General features: G+C 41.0%; 1 protein-coding gene across 1 annotated transcript in view; it reads right to left on the bottom strand.

Annotated features, from left to right (window-relative positions):
- BANK1 (B cell scaffold protein with ankyrin repeats 1) overlaps nucleotides 1-22368 on the bottom strand; it is a 192234-nt gene that overhangs the window by 32925 nt on the left and 136941 nt on the right. The window contains exons 8-10 of the mRNA XM_060779163.2: nucleotides 8810-8915; nucleotides 6851-7162; nucleotides 3244-3501 (exon numbers count right to left, since the gene is read on the bottom strand). Of these exons, the coding sequence (XP_060635146.2) occupies nucleotides 3244-3501; nucleotides 6851-7162; nucleotides 8810-8915 (676 nt within the window). The remainder of the gene's footprint in view (nucleotides 1-3243; nucleotides 3502-6850; nucleotides 7163-8809; nucleotides 8916-22368) is intronic.

Below are 22368 nucleotides of genomic sequence, written 5' to 3'. Positions count from 1 at the left end.
GTGATCAAGTTACTGTTTTTGATGACTTTTCCAGTGCAGCCACTGACTTTTTTGTTTTGTGGATTCCGGAAGCTAAATTCCAGCAAAACCCAAAATGTAATTTAGTGATGTTCTGGATTTTTGTGGGGCTCAATGGAATTGAATTAGAAGTAAGCCTGCCTACTGGAAAGTGGGCTGAATAAACACACACACAAACACACACACTAAAAAACACTACTCACAATCTTGGCTGGGAATACCAAGGAACTATGGACTGAAGTTTCTCCTTCAGACCTAGGCAGTTCTCAAAGGTCAGAGCTGAGTAATATGGCACATCACCATAAACAAAAACAACACCTGTTTATGGTTAAACTGTGCTAACTTCATTTTCTGGGCCAATAATGAGCGATGTGTGATTAAACAAAATGGCCTTCTGCAGTTACTTACTGACGATCTGCAACTGGCAGTGTGTTGAAATAACCCGGTGAAGAATATTTTAAAAACCCCTCAAGGAACAGGAAAGGTGCATACTGAGAGTGCTCACCATCTGGATACAGAGCCATTTGGCTCTGCGGTATGGCTTCACCTTGATGAGATATCCTCGTATTGCAGAATATCTCCTGCTATAAACTGTATGCAGGGTTGGGAAGTAAGTGGGAAGAGGGGATAGACATTTATTTATGGGAAGGGGACAGACATTTATTCAGCTATGTATTCTTCTAAATGTAAATCTACTTCTGAAAGAACTTTGTGTGGGTGGGTGGAGAAAAGAGAGAGCAGGAAAGAAAAAGAGAAAACACCTACTCCCTTTTCTGAACTCAGACATTCATTCTTCTGTTCTTTGTTGCATTTTGCAAGGTAATTTTGCATCAATGATAGCCAGGAGATAATCACCCCTGCTTTTAGATTTACTGTTGTCTCCTCACTAAATGAGACTGTTTACACTGCAGATTGGTTATAGGTGTTTAGCTTGCAAACAAAACTTTTTCCAAGGATCCTGGGAATTGCAGTTCTTTAAGGTTGGAATCTCCAACTGATTGTTAACACTGTGTCACGCTTCTGGGATATTGTGACAGTTAAACTGGTTCAAAACTGATGTAATTGTCCTTAGAATCACTTGGCGGGCTTTATTATTTCCAGGGAGAAGCATGAGTCAACTGGCTCATTTTCTTTCTATTTTCATGGTTTTTCAATTTTATCTTGTTCAAGGATAGGATTGCCACTGGAGTCTTTAAATGCCCAGCTTTTTTTTCAATGACTGGTTATTCTGATTTGTTGAAGACCCACACTGGGATTGGGAATTTAGAGGAGTTTATGCCTGACCAAAGGTTACTATCCACGTCACCACATATTCCATGGCAGTGGGTCTGGTCTGAATTTTAATCTAGATTTTAAATGAGCTTTCTGAGAAGTTTAACCCTATGCCCCAAATAAATCCAATGTGGATATCTCCTTTGATGCTTGGGTTAAAAGACCAACTGGAATAACCATCAAACTGACATAGGAGGAACCACATATCACCAATGTAGATTAACCACATCCGTTAAATAGGAAATGCATCATCCAAATAGAGAACAAAAGAAGATAATGATTTGCATTTGCTGATCAATCTCTCATACTTGCACATGTCAAACATGCAGATTTAAAAATAATTACAATTTTCACAAAATACAGGGTGAGGCAGCAAAACTTCCTTTTTTAAAATGCGCGCCATTCAGTCAGTTGAAGACATAGCGGAGCGCTAGTGGTCTCGTTCGGGAGGCGGGAATATAAAGTTTTGTCCTGACACAGTTCAGTCGCCATCATGCGTTGGAACAGTGAGGAGCGTGCTTTTGCTGTTGAGGCCTACTTTTCGAGCGGATTTGGAGTGGCCGGCCCGCTCTCCAGATTTGGCCCCTTGTGATTTTTTTCTATGGGGTTTTTTCAAATCCCATATTTATGTGAACCGTCCAAGGACCCTACAAGATTTGAAGACCAACATCCAGGAAGAAATTGTCAACATAACGCCTGCTATGCTGGCAAGAGTCATGACAAACGTCAGAAATCGGTTTACTCAGTGTATGGAGAATAGGGGACGTCATCTATTATTTATTATTTATTTATTTATTTGCTTTATTTCTATACCGCGTTTCTCAACCTATAATAGGTGACTCAATGCGGTTTACACAATATTAATTACCACAACAATAACAATTAAAACACAGCATACCCAATAACAAACACACAACCATTCATACAGTGCCTCGATCGCAACCAAGATCCAGTCTCATATCCTTATACCGTTCCTATGTTCAGTTTACCGTCATTCTGTGTACAATTGCGCTGATTAGCCAAACGCTTGCTCAAAAAGCCAGGTTTTGAGCTTCTTCCTAAATGCCAGCAACGAAGGGGCCTGTCTGATGTCGCTTGGTAGGGCATTCCATAACCGAGGGGCCACCACCGAGAAGGCCCTGTCTCTCGTTCCCGCCAACCGTGCCTGTGACGCAGGCGGAACCGAGAGCAGGGCCTCCCCGGACGATCTTAATGTCCGTGTCGGTTCATAGGAGGAGATGCGTTCGGAGAGGTAGGTGGGGCCGGAACCGTTTAGGGCTTTGTAGGCTAATGCCAGCACCTTGAATTGTGCCCGGTAGGGAATTGGCAGCCAGTGGAGCTGGCTCAACAGAGGAGTGGTATGCTCCCTGAGAGCTGCTCCTGTTAGCAACCTGGCTGCCGAGCGCTGGACCATCTGGAGCTTCCGGGCAGTCTTCAAGGGCAGCCCCACGTAGAGCGCGTTGCAGTAATCTATGCGGGATGTGACCAGAGCGTGGACTACCGTGGCCAAGTCCGACTTCCCGAGGTACGGGCGCAGCTGGCGCACGAGCCGAAGCTGTGCAAATGCTCCCCTGGCCACCGCTGAGACCTGAGGCTCCAGGCTCAGCGATGAATCCAGGGTCACACCCAAGCTGCGAACCTGCGTCTTCAGGGGGAGTGTAACCCCGTCCAACACAGGCTGTAACCCTATGCCCCGTTCGGCCTTTCGACTGACCAGGAGTGCCTCTGTCTTGTCTGGATTCAACTTCAATTTGTTCACCCTCATCCAGTCCGACACAGCAGCCAAGCACCGGTTCAGGACCTGAACAGCCTCCTTAGAAGTAGGTGGAAAGGAGTGACATTATTTTCCAAATAGATTCAGCTTTTTGGGTAAATCCTTTAATGTTTGGACTAAAAGCTAGCACAGAATTACCACTCCAGTGACATAAAAGAATGAGTGTAAACAGACCTTACCTTGTGCTATGTAGGGAGTGTTCTCCTGTTTCATAGGGAAAGATGAAGGACGAGGTGCAGGTGCTGGTGGCCGGTTCATAATGAAAGATTTGCTTCCTTTATTCCGATCTTTTATGACATTAGCAAAAATCATATCATAGACTCCCTCATCCAACAGAGTGGAAGTGTATGGATTTTCCTCTTTTTCTTTGTGAGACATGTCTTCTTGATCTCCACGTGTTTCTGTCATGAACTTTTGGTCTTCTACTATTTCCCATGCTGGAAAAAAAATAGACAATTAACTAGACTCCAAAGAGGATGAAATAAGTGGGCTCAAATCTGCTAATACACAACTTTGTACAAGATATCTGGAGACAATAAGAAGAAATAGTCTACAGCATTCCAAATTCTAATAGGATTCAGGCCCAAATAGTTCTGTTTAGTATTTTTAGTGGGTCTTCCAAATTATGTTGGTTTTAGAGTCAACAAGAATAAGTTGCTTATCAGGATTATGCAGAAATGAGAGTGAAGCATCACTTGCACTGTTTACCTTTTTCTCTTTTATAAATGATTCCATGCTAAATCAAGCTGAAGCTCCAAAGCTGGTTTAGATCAGAAGCTACTTTGAATACAGGTCTGGGCTCCTTAAACCACAGCTGCTCTCAGCAGTTCTCTAGTCATATTGTCCCCTTCTCTCCATATGATTTTAGATTTCTAATTGTGGAGAGACAAGAGCATTGGATGCTTGTGAAATGCCAGCTCCAATGTTAGGTGACTGTTTCATCCCTACCTTTGAAAAGAGATGTTCTCTAATTTATCCTATGTGACCTGAGAAGGCCATTGCAAACATATCTCTCACAGAGTTTCTAAATGGTAAAGACTTTGGCACTCATATGGAGATTATACAGTAGGTCCTCCACTTTCATAGGCATGCATGGCCCTGTGAAAGTGGGAAAATCATGAACGAAAAAATGCTACATGAGAAGCCACCTCTCTAGGAATCTCTATGTCCTCCAGTATGACAGATTTTGGCAAAAATGCTTATCAATGCATATTATTCCCATATGTGTGTGTGTGTGTGTGTGTGTGTGTGTGTATATATAAAACCATCAGAGTTAGTTTACCTGATAACATCAGCATTTTCTGTATTTTACATATGTCAGATTTTGTAAAGCATTTGAATGTTCTGACAGGACTAGGAATAGCAGTATCTTACCAGAGAATTAAATGCTGTTTTGCTGAATACAGTTTTATTTTGCGTGCAAGATTTTTTGCTTACTCTCTTACCTTGTCTTTCCTTATTCTAGCTGAATTATCATGGCTTTCACCAAAGAAAACTGTGTAGCCTGGCAAATAATCTGTTGGGGATAACAACACTAATTTCACACAGAATGACACTTACAGAGTGCCAAAGGAATCCATTTCAGCATTCCTAAAATATTGCGGCCAGCCTGTTGACTGAGGCCAGTTATAAGAAACATATAGCCCTTCTGTTATAACAGCTTCACTGGCCATCAGTACATTTCCAGACAGAGTGCCAAATGATGGTTAGGACCTTCCAAATACATGGCCTGGCTCCAGATTATCTAAAACAGTGTCTTCCTTTATGAATGAGCTTAAATTTTAAGATCTTCAGGGGAGGGCTGTCTTTCAGTTCAGCCACCATCACTGGTCTGTTTCTTTGTAAGAGGCCTGTCTGCTCTTCTTTTGCTAACATATTTTTCTAAGTAGGCTGTAAAGAGTAATTGTCTTCCAGAAGCTTTTTAGGGTGTATGTCCTACTTTTAATTTTGCTATGCTTTTGAATTAATGTTTTAGAAAAATTAATTGATTAGGTTCGGGCCCCACCTATCTTCGCAATTGCATCTCCCTCTATGAACCAGCGTGAACTTTAAGATCTTCCGGGGAGGCCCCCCTTTCTCTCCCACCATTGTCACAAGAGAGGTAAAACATCAAAACATCTGAGTGTCCCCAGGCAATGTCCTTGCAGACAGCAATTATCTCACACCAGAAGTCACTTGCAGTTTCTCAAGTCACTCCTGACATGAAAAAAAACACCTCTCTAAAAAATTTGGAGAGGCCTTATTCCAGATTCTCTTTGAAAAAGAAACAATAATCCTTTTCCAAAGAAATATCCAACCTAAGACTTCATGGAAACACAGTACAATTATACTGAAAGATTCATGTAGAAAGTGCTTCAGAGGGATTCTGTTTCATCCTTGGGATATTAACTGTCAGGGCCTGTCTTCAAGATGTGTGTTTGCTTACAGAAAAGTTCACGAAGGAGTAGAGTTATTTATGTGTGGTGTAGCCATGTACCCATTTGGGAGTCTAGTGAGCTAGTCCAAACTCTTTCCAATGAATTGTTTAATCCCATCTCATTTACTGGAAGAGGTAGTTCATGTAGGAACAAAACTTTGAGTCCCCTTTGGGGAGTTAAAGAGGGGTATAAATAAATATAACAACAACAACACAAAGGTCACAAGCATGCAAAATAGAAGCTGCATCTTCTAGAGGACATAGTCTTTGTATTCAGAAGGTTGTGCTATCAACATCATTCTCTCAATGAGTCTCTAAAGCAGTGGTTCTCAACTGTGGGTCCCAGGTGAGTTGGCCTACCATTATGTACTCCAGCTTTTTCAAGACATAACATGGCTGAGTCAAGGAGTGGCCCACAAGAAGACAGTAACTTTAAAGGGGGTCGGGACTGTTGCACAATGGGGGTAGTTTATCCCCCCCCCCCTGTAATGACTATAAAAAACACACACCAGCAGATATGTGTCATTAAGGATGCCAGCCTCAATAAATCAGCTTCTAATCTTTCTATGTTAGTAAAATGCCCATGGATATTTGAAATCATTCTAATTTATACAAGCTAAATATGTTTTCCCATTTCAATACAACATTATCATTTCATTTTCTTACTGTTTGACCGTATACAGATGTAATGTTGGTGGACTAAAAGTGGCTTATTCATAGGTAAGCCGATATGACATTACGGTGTGCAGGGGCGGTTCAACCCATTACGCAAAGTAAGCATTTGCAGTATAGTTGATTTTGCCCAGGGGTGCTCTTGAGGCGCTCTTGGGGGAAAATAGACCTTGACATATGCGAGTTGTAGTTACTGGGATGTACAGTTCACCTACAATCAAAGAGCATTCTGAACTCCACCAATGATGGAATTGAACCAAATATGGCACACAGAACTCCCACGACGAACAGAAAATATATATCAGTGATTGTTGGGGGGGGGGGGGTGCCAAAATACTGTTTGCTTACCATTGAAAATTACCTAGGGCCGCCTCTGGCGGGGTGTATATGAATAAGGAAAAATTGGAAGGTCTAGTGCCAACAGAGGAGGAGAGGAAGGCACACGCTGCACTAAGAGAGGTGAAGAGGAAGGTGCATGCTGCATGAGAGAGGAGAGGAAGGAAAGCTGGGTTGCTGTGTGGAGAGGTGAGAGTCCTGGCAGGAAGATGGGTTGAAAGAAGTCCCCTTTTCACCCCCACACCTTCCCACCAGGATCCTCACCCGAGGGGGTCTTTTTCTGCCTTAAAAAGGGATGAAAAACTAGGCTTATACTCGAGTATATACAGTAATTTATTCCTGCTCCCTCCATATGTCCATACCTGGAGACAAGTAGGAAAACCCATCCTGTCTTGCAGTAATAGGTTGAATTCGAGGTGGTAATGGTGGCCTGTCAGCATAGTTAAAATCTCTGTAATGTATTTGTGAGACTTCGTTGAATATCATACTATATTTCTCATCAATACCACCCAAGCGATGAAGTTTCTCCTCCACTTTATTTCCTCCTTCTTCTGCTGGTGTCGGTGCTTCTTTCTCTCTTATTCTTTTCCCTTCATCTTCTTCCTGCTCTGCCTCGTTGTCCATGCCTCTGTTCTTCTTGATTTTCCTACAGGCTCCAGGCTGTTCTCTTGTGCCTGTTAATGTTGGGGAAGCTAGATTATTACTTCATTTAAAATACACCATCTGGAAGCATTTCATATTTTGCAGATTTTCACAGGAGCAACAGCAGCACTGCTAATAAAACTTTCATGAACTAATACAGTGGAAAGCTGTCACATCTATAACTCCAGTGGAGGAACATCTAAAATATTTATTAAATGACGGTGGAGGCTTTCATTAGATTCTATATCTTTGCCACACACAACATACCCATGTGTGTGATAATATTAGACTTTCTCCAAATGACTGTAGTAACACAATGCTGTTTTCCCCCCAGGCATCAGTAATCCCCTTCCCATTTTGAATGCCTGGTTTTGAATGCAGCACAGCACCTATGCATGAGCAGAGCAGGGCAGGGCATAAATTATGCAGCTTGGAAGGGTTTATTCTTAAAACACTGTGGCTTGCTTGCTGGTTGTTTGACACCTCTTTTAACTTGGAATAAATATTGCCATAAGGAGGAGAAACCACCTAGATACTTTGAAGACACCTGATCCTGTCTAATTTTGGAAGCTAAGCAAGGCATAGTTAGCATTTGGAAGGGTTATTGCCATGGAATATCAGGTGTTGTAAGGTACATTCAAAGAAAGACAATGGCAAACCACCTCTGAATAAATCTTGCCAAGAATGCCATATGATTTACTTGAAGGCACAAAGAACAAGGAACGGAAATTTGAACTATGGCCCCTGTATTTAAAGGACAGGTGTCTCTGATTTCAATTACCCTCATCCAGAAATGATGTTCCTCAAGCAGAAGCATGGTCAACCTCATGCTTCTGCTTGAGGTTGACCATATGCATGTTGGAAGACCTAGAAATGTTAGAGAGCTATTCTCTCTAGTCATTTTGTAGGTTCTTCAATGCAATATTGCCTATGGTCAGAAAATATGGCAACTGTATCTCAATAACATTTGGAGTTCATTGTTTCTCCATCCTGTTCACCAATGGGTGCTAATCCCGGGCCAATGACTCCAATTACAACTGACTGATAGTTTTGCTCTCAACTAATGGACTCACCTGTTTTGAATGCAACTTTATTTTCCTGCTACAGCAGATATCTTCACAAACAAATTGGACTCAAATAAGGAACTAGGGTTTACGAGATATACCCTGAAACTACCATAGGTAAAGATAAAGGTTTTCCCTTGACATTAAGTCCAGTCATGTCCGACTCTGGGGGTTGGTGCTCATCTCCATTTCTAAGCCAAAGAGTCGGCATTGTCAGTAGACACCTCCAAAGTCATGTGGCCAGCATGACTGTATGAAGTGCCGTTACCTTCCCACAGGAGCGGTACCTATTGATCTAGTCACATTTGCATGTTTTTGAGCTGCTAGGTTGGCAGAAGCTGGGCCTAACAGCAGGAGCTCACTCCGCTCCCAGGCCTTTTGGTCAGCAAGTTCAGCAGCTTAACCCACGGCACCACAGGGGACTCTGTAACTCATATATATATATATATATATATATATATATATATATATAGCAAAAACTTCATGCATAACAGAATATGTTTTTATTAAAAACAGGTCACAGAATTAGAGGGTTTCCCCTTTGTCATATTGATAAAAATATTATTTTATTACCAAGCGAGAATCTGGTGAGAAATTTCTTTACTAGCAACTTACTAAATGTATTGCATTGAGATTTTGATTTCATCATCATCACATAGGTATCATCTTCAACCTTCACTTCTTCCTCTGAACTATCTTTTTCCTTCTTGTCTTCATTTAGCTGGAGAGATATACATTTTAAGAAATATTCAATAACAGTACAATCAGATGTCACAGACCTAGAATGAGACATGCCAAGATCCTATACATTTTGTACTTCTGTGTCAATGACTGGCATACTCACATCCATCTTAGATATAATGATAACAATACATATGAATTTAGAAGAAAGAGACAGGATGCAAAAATTAGATAAACATAAATATATCGTCAATTAGCCACAGAGCTACTTAAGATGATGTGGAATGAAGTCCTCCACAATCCTACTTAGCCATACAATGCCAGTCATCCATATCTGATAGCTTATTAATGTCTAGGATATCTCTTGCTATCAAGATATTAAAGCCAAATATGCCAGTGAGGCTTGATAATTCACAAAACAACATATTTAAAATTATTTCCATAAGCCATTTCCCTCCCCACTACTGGTCCTCAACCCAAAAGAGCCCTTCTCACCATGCGGGTGTCCTTAGATTCCCATCTTGGCCACCAGATCTGTAGGACATTTTATTAATTTCAGTCCAATTTTCTTTTGAATTCTTTTCCTATTGTTCAATACATTAGATACCACTCCCAGTTTTGTATCATCTATAAATTTGATAAGAATTCCTTTCCCCGACTTTATATAAATCATTGATAAAAGTATTGTATTGCTCCAAGGACAGAACCCTTTGGTATTCCACTTGTGACTTCCTTCAACTTGGAAGCTCAGCAACTGTTGGTGACTTGAACCTGAGCACAGGTTTCCAACCAATCATGGATCCATCTGATGATGTTTCCATCTGTTCCATAGTCAGATTGCTAATGAAAATGTCATGGGGGACCTTATCAAATGACTTGTTGAAACCCAGATAAATTACATCCACAACCTTTCCACCATCCACTAAACTGGTCAAAAAAGATATAAGGTTATTTTGGCAGAATTTGTTCTTGGCAAAGCTACACTGATTCCTGCTAATCATTGCATTGTAAATAAAATACTTGTAGATAGATTTCTGTATAATCCATTCTACTATTTTTCCTGGCATTAAGGCCAAGCTGACTGACCTATAGTTTCCTGGATCTTCTGTTCTGCTCTTTTTGAAGAGGAGAACAATGTTTGCCTGTGTTCTGGCACCTCATCCACCCTCTATGATTTCTAAAAAGTGGTGCTAAGTGGTTCTGCAAGCACCACTTCAGTATTCTGGGGTGAAATTCCTTGCAGATACTAATTTATTTAGCATAACTAGGTAATTACTAACTCCTTAGTGATCTTGATTTGCAACTTACGTGGTGTCTCTCCTGATGGGCAAAAGCACACAGCCCATGCTTTTATTGGGGGGGGGGGGGGGGGAAGTGAAGGAAAATAGGTATTGTGCAGTACTTTCTTTTCACTGTGATCTGTTAATATATTGCATACATGGGATTGCTTTATCAGACATGGATCTACAATGTTATAGATGTCTCACTTTTAAAGATACATCTAAGGACCTCATCCCATGGGGGGGGGGGGGAGAGCATCATATTACTGTGGCATTATGTCCTGTTGCTTTAGAAAGCTAATTGTATAATTTCTCAGATACCACCACACACTGTTCTTGCTTTCCTTTTCTCTCGAAATCATCCATTTTCACAGATTTATCACATGAGCAAGTGCAGTTTCCGCCCACTTGATTAAAAAAAAAAACCTTGGAAAAAACTTTAAGGATATTTGACTTTCCCCTCCAATTTACTACTCTTGAGTAGACCTTTAGGCACTGTTCTTAAAGACACCACTTTGAGGATACTTGACTTTCCCCTTCAATACCCTACTCTCAAGGAAACAGGAGAAATGGTTCTTAAGACAGACCCCTCTTCTCTGGGCTCCTCTCCTTTGCTCCCAGTTTCATTACTTTCATTCACAGATGTCCAAAACAATGTTAAAAAGCTAGCAGTAACACAATTTCTAAAGCCAAGATTACTATAAATGAGAAATGACAAGCAAAACAAAATGGTGATCTCTTGCTATCAAGTCTTTTTTCAGTGTCTAAAGGATAGAAGCACTACAATTACGAATCTCCTGGATATTGAACCAACAACAATTCTATCCTTTTCTGTTCTGTTTCTATGGCATCACCAGCTGGTATTTACTATCCCATGGGACAGAGCCACAATGCCAAACTGCTTTTTTCTTTGTACTTACATTTTGGTGTTTGCTTTAAATCTGTGCAGTTCTCAGTTCAAGTACCAATAACATCATTTTTAGAACTCTGTGGAGGGTTTTGTATGGGGAAGGGTATCTTTTTAACAAGGTAGTACATTATGTAGTCACTGGCATTTGGATTTCAAAAACATTTTCAAGGCCAGAATTTAAATAGCATATGCTGGCACTCTCATTCTCATGGAAATTCATTAAAGCCTAGCCATCTTTTATACCTTATAAGACCTTTCCATTCAGGCTGGCCTTGGGAGATACATTTTGCTTTCCATTATATTTCTGAGTTGTTCCACAGGACAGCTGACATGAACACAATGCTTTTCCATGTGTGCAAAAATACAGGAGATGAGAAAGATAATAGTGTTGTCTTCTTTTGCCTCTGTTCTATGCTAGACCATTATTTTGAGTGGGATCAACTTTGTGAAATTAGTGCTTCACACTACAACTCTCAGAATATTACAAACAGAAATACAAGGTGTGGGTTTGTATCCTGAACTGTAGTTACAAATCTGGAATCTGGAATAACCTAATATATTCAGTATTATAGTATGACATCCTCATATTCACAAGGGATATGTTCCTGAATTTTGTATGGATATTTTGTATGATTTTGTATGATCACAGGCAAGCATGGTCTGGGAGAACAAAATTAAGCGGGACGCAAGCTGATAGAATTTTGCCAGGAAAACTCACTGTGTATAACAAACACTCTCTTCCAACAACCTAAAAGACAGCTTTATACATGGACTTCACCAGATGGTCAGCACTGAAATCAGATTGACTACATCCTTTGCAGCCAAAGGTGGCGGACATCCATCCAGTCAGTGAAAACAAGACCTGGGGCTGACTGTAGCTCAGATCACGAACTTCTTATTGCTCAATTTAGTATAAAACTAAAGAGATCAGGGAAAATACACAGACCAGTTAGATATGTTCTCACTAACATTCCTAGCGAATATGCAGTGGAAGTGAAGAACAGATTTGAAGGACTAGATTTAGTAAACAGAGTCCCAGAAGAACTATGGACAGAAGTCCGCGTCATTGTTCAGGAGGCGGCAACAAAGTACGTTCCAAAGAAAAAGAAAACCAAGAAGGCAAAATGGTTGTCTGCTGAGACACTGGAAGTAGCCCAAGAAAGGAGGAAAGCAAAAGGAAACAGTGAAAAGGGGAGATATGCCCAGTTAAATGCGCAATTCCAGAGGTTAGCCAGAAGAGATAAGGAACTATTTTTAAATAAGCAATGCATGGAAGTGGAAGAAGACAACAGAATAGGAAGGACAAGAGACCTCTTCCAGAAAATTAGAAACATTGGAGGTAAATTTCAGGCAAAAATTGGTACGATAAGAAACAAAGATGGCAGGGACCTAACAGAAGCTGAAGAGATCAAGAGAAGGTGGCGAGACTATACAGAAGATCTGTATAGGAAGGATAACAATATCGAGGACAGCTTTGACGGTGTGCTGAATGAATTAGAACCAGACATCCTGAGGAGTGAGGTTGAATGGGCCTTAAGAAACAATGTTAACAACAAGGCAGCAGGAGACGACGGGATCCCAGCTGAACTGTTTAAAATCTTAAAAGATGATGCTGTCAAGGTGATGCATGCCATATGCCAGCAAATATGGAAAACACAAGAATGGCCATCAGACTGGAAAAAAATCAACTTATATCCCCATACTAAAAAAGGGAAATGCGAAAGACTGCTCCAACTTCCGTACAATGGCCCTTATTTCTCATGCCAGTAAGGTAATGCTCAAGATCCTGCAAGGAAGACTCCAGCAATACATGGAGCGAGAGTTGCCAGATGTTCAAGCTGGGTTTAGAAAAGGCAGAGGAACGAGAGAGCAGATTGCCAATATCCGCTGGATAATGGAGAAAGGCAGGGAGTTTCAGAAAAACATCTATTTCTGCTTCATTGACTATTCTAAAGCCTTTGACTGTGTGGATCATAATAAATTGTGGCAAGTTCTTGGTGGGATGGGCATACCAAGCCACCTTGTCTCTCTCCTGAGGAATCTGTATAAGGACCAAGTAGCAACAGTAAGAACTGGCCACGGAACAACAGACTGGTTCAAGATTGGGAAAGGCGTACGGCAAGGCTGCATACTCTCACCCAACCTTTTTAACTTGTATGCAGAACACATCATGCGATGTGTGGGCTTGATGAATGCAAGGCTGGGGTTAAGATTGCTGGAAGAAACATTAACAACCTCAGATATGCAGATGACACCACTCTGATGGCCGAAAGCGAGGAGGAGCTGAGGAGCCTTCTAATCAAGGTGAAAGAAGAAAGCGCAAAAGCCGGGTTGCAGCTAAACATCAAAAAAACCAAGATTATGGCAACAAGAATGATTGACAACGGGAAAATAGAGGGAGAAAATGTGGAGGCCGTGACAGACTTTGTATTTCTAGGTGCAAAGATTACTGCAGATGCAGACTGTGGCCAGGAAATCAGAAGACACTTACTTCTTGGGAGGAGAGCAATGTCCAGTCTCGATAAAATAGTAAAGAGTAGAGACATCAGACTGGCAACAAAGATCCGTCTAGTCAAAGCCATGGTATTCCCTGTAGTAACCTACGGATGTGAGAGCTGGACCTTAGGGAAGGCTGAGCGAAGGAAGATCGATGCTTTTGAGCTGTGGTGCTGGAGGAAAGTTCTGAGAGTGCCTTGGACTGCGAGAAGATCCAACTAGTCCATCCTCCAGGAAATAAAGCCCGACTGCTCACTGGAGGGAAGGATACTAGAGACAAAGTTGAAGTACTTTGGCCACATCATGAGGAGACAGCAAAGCCTAGAGAAGACAATGATGCTGGGGAAAGTGGAAGGCAAAAGGAAGAGGGGCCGACCAAGGGCAAGATGGATGGATGGCATCCTTGAAGTGACTGGACTTGATGGAGCTGGGGGTGGTGATGGCCGACAGGGAGCTCTGGTGTGGGCTGGTCCATGAGGTCACGAAGAGTCGGAGACGACTGAACGAATGAACAACATACAAAATAGCAGACTTTATTGAACTGAAAGACATCTCATCCAAGAATACCATAAGAGTCATGCCGAAAGACCTAGAAAATGCCTAGAAATGACATATTTTGTTGAACACGGATAAATGAAATGGGAAATACTGGTCCTGCTGATATGAGGATCATATTGTTCCATGTATTCATCATAGTAGCACTACTCTCATGATCAGAAATGCCTCCTGAATCCTAAACTTAAACAAAAGAAAGCTGTGGCAAACAGCAGTTTGCTGTGCTAGGAATTAGGGCGCAGCAGGATATTGTTTCCAGCCCCCTCAAACCAACAGGCCAGGTTATAACTATAAGAAATGAGAACCCATCACAATTTTCACACCACAGACTTCTGGTGGGATGCCACTAAAAATATCACCCTGTTATGCCCTGATCACCAACAGAACAGATACTTATCACTTGTAGCGTGGTTAAATGTTAAGGCACATTTGGAGAGAATGGACCAGGAGACTATATTAGTCTATATAATTAACTAAGTGTTAATTGAGTAATGCTATGGAATCCTAGCAGTCATAGTTTAGTGTAGTCTTTGGCAGAGAAGACTAAAGACCTTGTAAAACTACAGTTCCTATGAATCCATTGTATTGAGTCATGGCAGCTAAAATAGTGTCAAACTGCATTAACACTTGTGTGTGCACCGTAAGTCACCAATGTAGGATCTCTATGATAAATTCAATGATAAATAATTAAAACTGGAAATGAAAATAATCAGAGCAATACAGAGACACAAGTACACACAAGTATATGATGAATTTAGCTGGAAAAATCCACTGAAATTTTTAAAATCCTGGTTTATTCTGGAGAGATGTTTCCTTAGGATTTTTTTAAAGTACCATAACTTTATCTAACAATGTAACATTTTCTTGCAAATTAGAAGGGATACATGCCCAACAATTCACGAGTAGTCTCTGTACAAACTTGGAGCATGATGGGAGTTGAAGTTATTTTCTCTTTCTGTTTCTCAGCCAATAAAAAGCCTGGTTGTGCTCTGATTGACTGAGGATAGACACAACCAGCAACTACAATTCCCAGAACCCTCTCTTGCTGTTTGTCTTATTTTGAAAAATGTTATGATTAAAACTTAAAACAATTCTAAAAAATCAATAGATTGATGAATTGTTTTAAAACTTGGCAGACCTGCAGTTGTAAATGGGGTCTAAAACTAAGGTAGGTTTCATGCAGATAGGCCTTAAAATGACTGAGGATTGAGCCTTTAAAATTTCCCATTGTAGCCAAAGGGTCTAATCTTTGCTGAATGAAAATGGCAACGTCCCTCCCCTTTCAGATAACTTCCCAGTAAACAGAATGAGAGGTCGGCTGACAATGGACCCCGAAACAGCATGCCTTTTGTCCAAATTGGACACCTCTATTATTCACATGTAAATGAGAGTTAAATACTCTTGTATATATGAATCTGGGATCATATGTTTAAAGATATGCACTTTGGGCAAAAATGTTCTTAAAGCCATCACCATTTCTGGATGACATATTATTTATTATTTAATTATTTTAAACATGTATATTCCGCCCTTCTCAACCTGAAGGGGACTCAGGGCAGAGCACAGCATATGTACAGTAAACATTCAATGCCGGGACACAAATTCACATACAATACATAATTCACATACCATAAGTACTTCCCCATACTTGCTACAAGATAATCCATGAAGGAATGAGGCATTTTGTCAAGCAAATATGGTAAAAAGAGTCCATTTTCATGATTATTTCTTGTGTGTTTCTTTTACCAAGGCGACTAATAATAACAGCAAGGATTATGTAATTAAAAATTGTGCTTGGTAACAAACTTTTAAATAGAGTTCTGCTATCTTGTCATCATGTAGCATCTTTAAACACATTTCTCTGACAACTAATTCCTTCTAGCTATCAAGCTGAAGGCAAAGAAGCCTCCTAAGGTGGTGTTTCTGTGTCTAATTAAAACAAGGTACAACTCTTCAGCAATGTAAATGGGTCCTGATTCCCAAAAGCTGAGCACATGGGGAAATTTCTTGTGAAGAGACAGCTGTCTACAGTAAACAATAAGTAGGTTAGGAGATTCTTTGGGGATCCATCCTGCTGACAAGTACCAACCCAGCAGATGAAGCATTAAGCAATTCATATAAGACTGCCAAGATCCATTTTTAATAAACAATCAACACTACAGCCTTGAGCTGAATGTTGTCATTATTTCTCCCCACCTTTGGAGTTGTTCTCCCTGTAACTCTCTGAAGGGAGCTAACAGTGCAATCCTCTATAATATGTCTGTTCAGATGGAAGTCCATTATAGTATTACAAAATTATAGAACTGGAAGTGGCCCCATAGGCAACCGAGTCTGGCCCACACTTCCGTGCAGAAACTCCAGATCATTATCCCAACAGGTAACTGTGGATAATCCAGAAAGAGATTCCACCAGTGGACCTTATCATGTGAGAAGCCATTTCACTATAGTTGTGTTATCATTGATAGTGGATACATACTGTCTTGAGCAGATTACACATCTCTCTTCAGTAATACACTTTTGTAATAATCTTTTTGTAATGCAGGTGGAACTCCATCAGGATAGTTAATGACTAATGATCTGTTGCTGAACATTTATTGCCTTTGCACAATCAGGTTGAACATCACAAATACATAACAAAGGGTTTTGTCTGTTGGTTTGAAGGCCTGACTGGATATGACAGTTATTGTTTTGTCTACTATTTGTCCAATTTAATATCCCATAGATCTCACCCTGTATTTTCATTGTGTCATAAATTCCCTCTTCCTGATATCATACCATCACAACATGGTCAAGATAGCAAACATTATTAATGAGGAAGGATAAGGAAGAATGGATAAACTTGGAGGGGCTGCACCAGTTTGCTTTTGCCTGAGCTGACTGGATAGGGCAAGATTCTGCCTCTCTGTCTTCTATCCCTGATAAGTGAATTGAGTGCTAACTATTTTGCTAATTAGAGCTCAGTTTGCAGCAACAGAAGGAAACTGAGGATAAAGGGGGGAAATGGGAGGAGGAGAGAGAAAGTGGGACATTTTAAAAGCAGCTGGGAAAACAGGATGATAGAAGCTTAATCTGGACTGTTCTTGCCAAACTGGGACAGTTGGAGGGCATGCAATGACAGATGGTGGGGAGGTACTCGTGTTCAACTTTCTTACAACTTCTAAATGATATTTTGGATTCTGTAAAGTTGCAATGATACATTCTGCAACATGGTAAGGAAGAATGTTAGAAATATTTAAATATAAGTATTTTTTGACAGTCTCACGAAAATAATGTCAAAATGAAGCTCTGTGGCTGACTTCCAAGGAGTGAAGAAGGGAGAAGAACATTATACATAGTTTCCATTTTGCTATGTGTCTTATACAATAGAAACACTAAGACAGTTCTAAGCATTTTCCCTTCACTGTTCTGACGAATGATAGATGTGGTAGGCAGGGTCATGAGCACAGAGAAGAAATGAGCTCTCCCATTGCAAGAAAAGACAAAATGAACAATTATTTTTATATAACACAATACAATCATGATGAGTGCTTCTCTGACCTTTTTGCAGTTGACTGCCTGCTAGTGACAGAGATGAGTTTGGCAATTCCCAATGAATGAAGGTAACACATTATTTCTTAACTCAGAGAAATAGGAACTTGCTTTTTAAAGGAACAGATGATAGCAAACCTAGGGCGGATCCAGATAGGCCTTTATCCCAGGAGAATCCGTGTTTTAAAAATGCAGATTTTCCTGGGGACCTGTCCACATGCACCCAGAAAGTGCATGCTTTCTGGGGTGGGTGTCCAGATGCTCTCGCAGGACCGGCCTGCAATAACATCTGGAGGCCCTCCCCCGAAGCCCCCAGACCCCTTTGAAAAGTAAAATAAACTTCCCCAGCCTCCAGTAGACTCTCAGGGCAGCTCTCCCAGCATATAGAAATGACATGCCAGGGGAGCGGGTGGAGGGGAGTGATTTTTGGGGGAGGGGGTGGCTATTCCCACAATTTTCCAGACTAATTTAGTCCAGAAAACGGTGGGCATGGTGTCTGGACTGCAGTCCAAACACCAGAAATAGTGGATTTATCCCATACCTTCCAATCGGCAATCGGCACACTGGGTGCCATGCCAAAAGATTTTAGCTGGCATTTGGAAACAACAAACATTGACAAAATCATGATCTGTCAACTGCAAAAGGCTACCTTACTTGGATCTGCACGCATGATTTGAAAATATATCACACAGTCCTAAACGCTTGGGAAGTGTTTGACTTGTGATTTTGTGAAACAAAATCCAGCATATACATATATCTCATTTACTGTGTCATACTGTGATTCTGTGTCAGTAAAATAATAATGATGATGTATCTTATCCTGCCTGTTTGCTGTAAAGTATGGAATAACCAGGAAGCTTCAGGGGCTTTACTGTAAATTGAGGGTGGCGATTTATGGCTCAGCATAGTGTAGAACCATATGTGGATATTTATGTTTCTGTAAAAAGGTGTTGGATGGAGGCCTATGTTTGTGTATGTGTGTGAATGAGACAGAAGGAGAAGGGGGGAGAAGGAGAGAGGGAGAGAGGGGGAGAGAAAGAGCAGGAGCAGAAGGGATCTCCTAAGAAGAAGAAGCAGCTTTCCAACAATAAAAAATATGGAAGGGAGTGAGCGTGCAAAGGAAGGACAAAATCACTCTAAATTGCACTTGAATCTTGAAGCTTGTTAACTATAGGGTCATGGGAAGAAAATGTTGTGTCCTTTTCTCTTGGGCATTTCCCATTTCTTATCCACATTGTTCAAGAGAAGCTTTAGAGGAGAATGCTGAAACATATTTTTGTGACTTTTATGGGGTTAACTTTTCTTAGGAATCAACTATATACTATTATGTGTCAAACTGAAATCCTAGTATTTCTATGAGCCTAACACTCTAGCAAAGTGCTCACTGGATCTAGGCAAAACAAAAATGTACACACATTATAAAATGTGTGTATATTCAGTGTGTGAAGAATACACAGCATTTTACAATCTAATGCAAAATGAGCAAATGTGGGTGGAACTCAATCAAACTCAGAATGGAAAGAAAGAGTTTCACACTTCTTATAGTTACACTCCCCCCCCCCCCCACACTTTTTGAACCAGAATCCATGTCCTCTTACAGACTAGATCTTCGTCATTTATCAGCACCATCACTCTGGGCTTGACCTATACATCATTGTCAGTTGAGTTATTTCCCACACATATTCCCAAAGCCACGCAGCCCGTGTTGTAAATATACACATCTACGCATTAAATACCATGAATTTCTATGCTGTTGCCAAGCAACCAGGCACAGTGGATGTACGCATTGTGCTTGCTCTACGTGAAAGTGGCTAATACTACATACCCAGAAAAGTGGCAGAAGAAAAGAGCTCTACCCAGCGGTGCTGCTAGGTATTCTAGAGTGTAGCCCTATCGGTCCTTTAATTTTCATCCATCCACTTCATATAATATTGTGCTGCATTCAATGAAAATTTCTCTCCGTAACATTTCTGCACTTGATTGTTTTTCAGCTGCTAAATTCATTATGATGCAGTAAATAACAACACAGTTTCATGAACCTGAAACACAGGCCTGTAGCGAGGGGGGGGGGGGTTAGGGGTTCAACCCCCCCCCCCCCGAAATGTTTCAGATTTTTTAAAAAATAGTTTACTCATGAATTTTAACTGGTTAACCAAATCCCCATGCTAAGTCTATGAGATGCAAAAAATTAAGAGTCCCTCCAGAAGTGCAAGCACTATCTCAAGCAAATATTGACAATGTATCCACACTGTCATTACTTGTAGCAATAACCGATGTAGTGAAGAAACGTAGTTGAGTGTGTGTGTGTTGAATGCTCTCATTAAGGAGGCCAGACTTGGTGAAGGTGGTTGACAGGGGCGGAGCGGCAGGCTATTGCAGGCTGCTCTGCCCCCTGCTGTGCTTTTTGCTTCAGCGTGAGTTAGGAAGCAGATTTCAACCCCCCGCTCCCACGAAATTTTCACCCCCCCCCCAAATTTCAACCCCTCCCGAATTTTTTTTCTGACTACGGCCCTGCTGATACACACAGTTTACATATCCTCTTAACTTTTCAAAGATGAAAATTGAGACATGTGTGACCAAGCAACATCAGTAGGCTGGCCGACATTGGCCCTATAGCCCAAAGTGGACAAGAAGTTCAACCTGGATAGCTAGGATAGGGACTTCTGGTCCCTTATACAGAGAGAACCAGGTGGAAACAGTTTAGCTCTGTGTTAAGCAAACCCAAATTAGTGGTTCTCAACCTGTGGGTCCCCAGATGTTTTGGCCTTCAGGTCCCAGAATTCCTAACAGCTGGCAAACTGGATGGCAATTCTGAGAGTTGTAGGCCAGGGATCCACAGGTTGAGAACCACTGCTCCAGACAGAGTTTTGCAGAGACAGGGAAAAGAGGATGGATTGATGCCATGTTGCATCTAGGCTGTGAGTTGGTATCTATTGGGCCTCCAAGGGGATATCATTTCAAAAACGGAGATACAGTAGAGAATGCCCTATGTGCTCCCACAATATATTTCCTTACAGGTGAGACATGGATAAGAGCCCCTTTAATGGACCTCAATTCTTGGGCATAGAGAGGTATACATATTCTTAAGTACTATTATTGCTCCATTGGGATCTTCCAACCAGGAATACACCCATTTTCTCTTTACAGGAGACACTACCAGTTTCTTTCAGAGTCTTGATGGATCCAGGTGGGGGAGAAGTAACACAGCTGACAATAGCTTTACAGCATTTGTTTCTATACACTGGAAAAGACAAATGCCCCAAGCAAATTTCAGCTGCCCATTCCATCCTTCCAGCATTCAGCACGGTCATGGATGGCCGATAATCCATCCCAATCCCCTCCTTAAAACAGCAAAGCGAAAACCTTTTTTTCATTTTGAAGAAAATAGATACTTCAGAATTTGATCAGCTGTTTGGGTTGCTCCAGGCCAGGATTTCATAACACCTGTTTTGGATTCAATTGAGTTAGATTAAAAATGGCCTCTCAGTTTATTTACAATGTATTTGTATTGGTTTCTAGGTGGGAGTTATGTGAAGTCTCTGGATGAGGCCACAATTGTTGTGTTTCTCAGATTTTATTTTCAGAAGCCTCTTTTTATTTTGTCTACAAGCAATTCACTTATGTTTATTTGGCTATATATATATTTTGTAAATCCCTGGATATCTGGGATGAGAAAGATTCTAGCCGAAAACCATTCAAATTGAAAGTACTTAAAGATGGAGTGGAAGTAATAAAAAAAATTGTCACATTTTAAAGCATATTTGAAAATACACCACGAGATATTTTGCAAGAGAAATTGAACACTATGGCCTGATCCTTATTGTTAGTCCCAACTTGAGTAGACCAACAGAATCAATTTTATTGATCAGATGTTGACATTCAATGATTTGTTCAATGAGTGTACTCAACCACATAGAAAGCAAATACACAAAAAAAATCTTGTTTGCAGTTTTTTGAGCTTGTTACATGTTTTTCTCTCTCTCTCTCTCTGTGTGTGCATGCACTTTTTTGTGTCAGGAGGAACTGCAAGTCACTTCTGGTGTGAGAGAATTGGCTGTCTGCAAGGACATTGCCCAGGGGACGCCGAATGTTTTACCATCCTTCTCTCATGTCCCTGCATGGGTAGCTGGAAATGACAGAAGGAGCTCATCCATGCTCTCCCCAGATTGAAAACTTCAACCTGTTGGTGTTCAGTCCTGCCGGCACAAGAGTTTAACTCATTGTGGTACCAGGGGCTCCTTGTCTGCACGCCAAAGCTAACGAAAGCGAGATGATGTTAGCTCTGCACAAGAATCTTTCACACATATTGGAAAAATACAACGATCAAAAGTACTTGTGCTGGGCATGAGAACTTCCTCAGAGACTGGAGAATCTATGACAGGTTTTCTTGACCAAAATCTCAGCAAAATGACATTCTCAATGCCAGCTAACCACTCTCCTCCTTCCCTCCTTGAGTTTGTGTTGATTTCCAAATTCTGGGCAGAAGACATTGTTGGGATTCTTGTTCAAAATAACCTAGAATCAGAGCTTTGATGGTTATTTAAAAATCTTCTCTGTGGTCAGCTTCAGGACACAATGGGAGGGAGAAATACTAAGTGTGGAAAAAACACTGTTTTTCCTCCTCTCCTCTCACTCTTCCCCTCTCCATCCCTTGTTGGTAGCACATTGGCAGCCACCCATTTGACTTTTTCTTCCAGCTTCCATTGACCAGGCTGACTCTGACT

Source organism: Anolis sagrei, chromosome 5, assembly GCF_037176765.1.
Source record: "Anolis sagrei isolate rAnoSag1 chromosome 5, rAnoSag1.mat, whole genome shotgun sequence".
Lineage (NCBI taxonomy): Eukaryota > Metazoa > Chordata > Lepidosauria > Squamata > Dactyloidae > Anolis > Anolis sagrei.
This window is presented reverse-complemented; position numbering and strand designations above follow the sequence as displayed.